At 39.6% G+C, this 5,864-nt stretch overlaps 1 protein-coding gene across 1 annotated transcript; it reads left to right on the plus strand.

Moving 5' to 3' along the window:
- Positions 1-2,806: 2,806 nt before the first annotated feature.
- LOC128857618 (uncharacterized) lies at positions 2,807-3,289 on the plus strand (the record flags this gene model as incomplete). The annotated part of the gene is made up of 2 exons (XM_054093370.1): positions 2,807-3,124; positions 3,203-3,289. Coding segments are annotated over exons 1-2 (405 nt in total), but the record flags the coding sequence as incomplete, so codon positions are not given.
- Between the last annotated feature and the right edge of the window lie 2,575 nt (positions 3,290-5,864).

The following is a 5,864-nucleotide window of genomic DNA, read 5'->3' on the forward strand; positions in this document are numbered from 1 at the left end:
TCCTTCGCTTCATATTTGTCAATGTGGATGCTTGTTTGTGGTTGTAGATGGACCGCAAAGTCTTGCTGACTTTACAGGTTGCCTGATGCCTGCATTTACAATCCACGATTCGTAGATATTTTGAGGAGATTGCATTCTTGATTACATCCAGTGGTGTGAATATCGATTCTGCAAGGATGTTATTTATGGCAGATCTCCCTCTTGTCAGCTCGTCCGCTTCTTCGCTTTCTGCAATGTTCCGATGTCCCGGGATCCAGATTAAGGTAATTTTATGGTTTACGCTCAAGGTGGCAAGGTTATTTCTACTTCGTTTCACCAGTTAGCCGAATCCAGTGCCTGAATTGCAGTCAAAAATTGAATTGCAGGACAAAACGAAGTACCTCCTACCATCGAACAAACAGTCGGCGCACTCGCGTACCGGCACCCATGTCATGATTTCGAGACTGCAAAATACTTCGTTTATTTAGAAACCAGCATTGACACCGATAACAATGTCAGCCTTGAAATCGAACGAAGAATCTCTTTTGCCAACATGTGCTGCTTTGGACTTAGTTGGCAATTGCGTAGTAAAATCTTCTCTCGACGAACAAAACTAACACTCCAGAAGACTCTTATTATGCCCGTCCCTACGTATGGCGTAGAAGAATGGGCGACGGCAATATCCAATGAAGCGTTGCTTGTAGTGTTCGAGAGAAAGATTCTGCGGAAGATTTTTGGACCTTTGCTCGTTGGTGATGGTGAGAACATTGGCTGCATGAGCTTTACGGTGACATAGACATAATGCTGCGAATGAAGATCCAGCGGCTTCGTTGGCTGGGTCATGTCGTCCAAGTGAACACAAACGCTCCGTTTCTGAAAGTATTCGGTGCAGTACCAGCTGTTGGTAGCGGAGAAAGAGGAAGACCTACCCTACGTTGGAAAAATCAGGTGGAGAAGGATTTGGCTTCACTTGGTGTATCCAACTGACCCAGGTAAGCACGAGAAAGAAACGGCTGGCACACTTTGTTAAACTCGGGCAAAATCGCGTAAACGGTTAACGCGCCAACCAAGAAGACGCGACTAGGGCATTCTTGGCGTAATTTAGGATTAAATTAGGCTATATTTTGATAATAAGGCTTCCAAGTGCTCAATTGTTCCTAGTTCAGCGGCGTAGGCGTGCAACTTTACATATCAGCAAAGAAAGTAATCGAAAGCTGACTAATTAATTGCACAAGCAAATCTGCCAGTAATACCAATAGCCTATAAAGGATACCAAAGGGTGACATATTCTAAATGAAATGGTGAAATGCAATGGCTGAAAGTGAATTACTCTCGTGAGTTGATCATTTTTCAAAATAAACTTCAACAATTTGCAAATGTTGCTCCAGCGTGAGTATATTCACGCATTGATGAATTTTCAAGCCAAACAAATCTTAAAGCAACCCATAGCTGTCAAATGAGGCTTCGAAAAAAAAAACATTGTTGTCAATCAAAGGTTCTCCATCTCAAAAACAAATCACCCTTCATTAACCGTTTATCCAATGTTGCGCATTTAGCGTGGCACTTAAATCGAGGGTGGATTATTATATAAAGCTTAGGTGAAAAAATTACTGGATTTGTTTGTTGGGCGTTTATTTGGAAGGCGGATACACAAAATTAGCATGAAATGTGTTATTTACGTAATGAACTGGAATGTGCTGTGTAAGAAGTGTGTATGTATGCAGTCAGCACAATGATTGTAAAATTTATGCTTAATTTAAAACTTTTTTAGAATAATATTTGTTCCTGAATGATTACACGTAAGCGCCATTACCACTAATGCGGTTGTGGTCTACGTTTGTATTTTTTTTTTTTTTTTTGTTCTAATTCCAAGAATCAAAAGATTTCCATTTACAATATTTTGAAATCTAAATATACTTTCAGCTCACGCCTTAGCTCTTATTATTGTTTAATTTTCCTTTTTAGGTAATAAGCGCAAAATATTCCGTTCTTCATTGTATTGGATAATTATATAGTAGTACAATTTTATATGTCAAATCGGAAAGAGGCAAAAGCATGATATAAGTACAAGCGATTCGCGTGCCGATTTTCATCCAAATCCGTTCAGCCTCTTTTGAGGGAATAGAAGTCTCGCACTATGTTGGGTTTTCATATCACCGAATATAAAATCACCCGTTTAACTCCCTCACTCCAAAATATCTACATTGAATGCGTCAAATTACTTAGCAGACAAACTCGCGCACGTTTGGAATACCTTTCAACACCACGATAAATTAAATAATTCCCTTGGAATTTATTTACTCAATTATTAATCTAAGAAATACAGTTTTTCTTACAGACTGTGAAAACATATTAATCTATATATATAAAAAGAAGTTACATTTCCTTGGTAATCTTATAACTCAAGAACCGCCGAACCGATTAACACAAAAATTTCAGAGTTCCTTTCTGCCTTTGAGGAGGTGGTTTGTGTGAAGTTTGATTGAAATCGGTGCAGCCGTTCCTGACATTTTATGTGAGTAATGGTTTCCTCTCATACGAAATGCCTGTAATATACTGTTTCTTGAAATAATTTTCAATATTTTGCTTTTACATTCAATTAGTAATATATTGTACTGAAAGAATGCCACGTACAAGACGAGCAAACATTGGCAGACGCTCACTTCAATCAAATGCTACAGCATTAAATCGAAGATCACAAAGTGAAGAAGATCGTGTTCGACGAAATGAAGTGGAAACACAACGACACAAACGGAGAAATCAGTCGGTTAATAGTGAAGCACCAAGAAACCGTCGTGGGCGTACGTCCGTTTTTGATATACATCAAATGGAACGTGCGGCTTTCAATTACGATGCCACCATTGATTACAGCATGCATGCATACATTGGCCAAATGAATGTAGAATGTATACATTGCAAAGCAATTAAATTCAGAAACGAAACGCCTGGTATGTGCTGTGCTGGTGGGAAAGTCAAATTGCCGGTGCTTGAACTTCCGCCAGAACCTTTGCATTCATTGGTTTTTGGCAATTCACCAACGTCGAAGCATTTCCTCTTAAACATTAAAAAATACAATTCATGCTTTCAAATGACATCTTTTGGAGCTACAAATATTATAAGAGATGGATTTATGCCGACGTTTAAGGTTATTACTTCGTTTGATGTGTTCGATGTTTTTAAATATTCAGATCCGTTATCTACATATTTTTCTCGAACTTTACAGATTCAAGGTCAAATATACCACAGAGCTGGCTCTTTACTACCATTCCCAGATGGTGACCATCAATTTTTGCAAATATATTTTATTGGTGATGAGAATCGTGAATTAGATCAGCGCTGTGCAATTTCGACGAATACGAAAAGATCAATCGTGAATGAATTGCAAACAATGTTCCGTCAACACAATGAATTGGTGAAATTGTTCAAAGTGGCACTCGATCTGATGCCCACCGATGGCCACAAAATCATAATAAAAGCCGATAAAACACCAATTGGGGAGCACGCCAAACGATTTAATGTACCAACGATTGATGAAGTAGCCATTGTTGTGGTTGGTGAACAGTTTCGGCCACGAGATATTGTTTTGTATCGTAGAAATGAGCAATTACAACGTATTTCAGAACTCCATCGCTGTTATGATGCATTGCAATACCCCATTTTGTTTTGGAGAGGGGACGATGGCTATCATATCAACGTACCAATGATAAATCCAACAACTGGTACATACACATTTTATTTTTGTTTAAATATGATTTTTAAATAATTTTCATACGCTAATTAATTTTTGCATTACAGGTCAAAAATCAACGAAAGCCGTCAGTGCGATGAATTTTTATTCGTATCGATTGATGATTCGCCCTCAAGAAAACAATTTTATTTTGCGATGCAATCAACTTTCGCATCAATATATCGTCGATATGTACGCAAAAATTGAAAGTGAGAGATTCAATTTCATCCGTCACAATCAAGCCCGATTGAGATCAGAGGAATACATACATTTGCGTGACGCAATAATCAATGATACAAATGTGAATGATATCGGCCGTTTAACAATTTTACCATCATCATATGTTGGTAGCCCACGTCATATGCATGAATATACGCAAGATGCGATGACATATGTACGAAATTATGGGCGACCGGATCTATTCATCACATTTACATGCAATCCGAAGTGGGTCGATGTGTCTGATTGTTTATTTGATGGTCAGGTGCCAAAAGATCGGCATGACATAACGGCCCGTGTATTTCAACAAAAATTGAAAAAATTAATGGATCTGATTGTCAAATTCCGTGTATTTGGAGAAGTGCGGTGCTTTATGTATACCATAGAGTGGCAAAAAAGGGGCTTACCTCACGCACATATCTTGATTTGGTTGGTACACAAAATAACACCTGATATGATTGATACTGTCATATCGGCCGAAATTCCAGATCAAACCATCGACCCAGGATTATTCGAAGTTGTCACGAAAAATTTGATTCACGGTCCCTGTGGTGATATTAATCGAAATTCTCCCTGTATGATTGATGGCAAATGTTCGAAACGTTTTCCAAAACAAATGATTGCTGAAACAATTACAGGAGATGATGGATATCCACAGTATCGTCGACGATCAACTGAAGACAACGGTAAATCAACTGTAATTAAACTTCAAAATCAAGACGTTGAAATCGATAACCGGTGGATAGTTCCGTTCTCACCGATACTGTCAAAAATGTTCAACGCTCACATAAATGTAGAATATTGCAATTCTGTAAAATCAATCAAATATATTTGCAAGTATGTGCACGAAGATGGAGCTTCGGGACACAGAGAAATCTTTAAGTTGCTGCCGGAGCAGTATCCACTGTTTTTGGCACCTAAAGATGACCTGATACCCACAGTTTCATTCGGAAGGAAATTTGATGTCAGATTTCCATTGCGTGAGCAATGGAGCAATCCAGGAGGCATGCAGGGAGGTTTGACGGATATTTTCTTTACCGATGGGTCCAAGACTGAAATAGGGTCTGGAGCCGGATAGTAATAAACGATAGTAATAAGTATCACTACGCTATGGGGGGAATGGCAACTGTCTTCCAAACAGAAGTTTTTGCCATCCTAAAAGTAGCCGAATGGATAATCGAGAGGAGATGGAGCGGGAAACAGATTGGAGTCTTCAGTGACAGTCAGACTGCATTGAAGGCCCTGGAGAACGTGAAGCAAACCTCAAAGATTGTTCAAGAATGTAAGAAGAAGCTTAATTCTGTCGCAAAACAGAACAGGCTTGTACTTATATGGGTTCCAGGACACTCCGGTGTTCAAGGAAACGAAATTGCCGACGAATTGGCCAACCGTGGATCAGCGGTGCCTTCACAGGGGCCAGAGCCAATAATCGGAATCAGTCCTGCAGGAATCAAGAACTGGATCAACGATTATGTAGGCAATCTACATAAAGAGCGATGGTCCGGTATAGAACGCTGCAGAACTGCAAAGTGTTTTGTGACGAGTCCGAACAGAAAACTGTCAAACTTTCTACTAAAACTTAGAAGGAAAGACATTCGGTTGATGGTCGGCATCATTACAGGACACAACCCATGGGGTCAGCATATGGCCACCATTGGAATCATCGAGGACCCGGTATGCCTGTCGTGCTTGGAGGAGGCGGATAGCACTGAGCACTTTCTCTGTGAGTGTCCTGCCTTTGCTAGAGCGCGACTACGAGTATTGGGTTCCGATGTCATGAGAATGAGTATTATTCGTTCTCTCAAATTTGTCAAAGAATCTGGAAAATTCTCACAGGACTAACTATCTCTATCTCTGTCTCTATTCTTTCCTATCTCTTTCTATGATACTTTTCTCCCTCCCTCCTTGACTATCTACCCCCTTTCCAGAGCTTTAAATA

This window comes from Anastrepha ludens, chromosome 2 (assembly GCF_028408465.1).
Source record: "Anastrepha ludens isolate Willacy chromosome 2, idAnaLude1.1, whole genome shotgun sequence".
Classification (NCBI taxonomy): domain Eukaryota; kingdom Metazoa; phylum Arthropoda; class Insecta; order Diptera; family Tephritidae; genus Anastrepha; species Anastrepha ludens.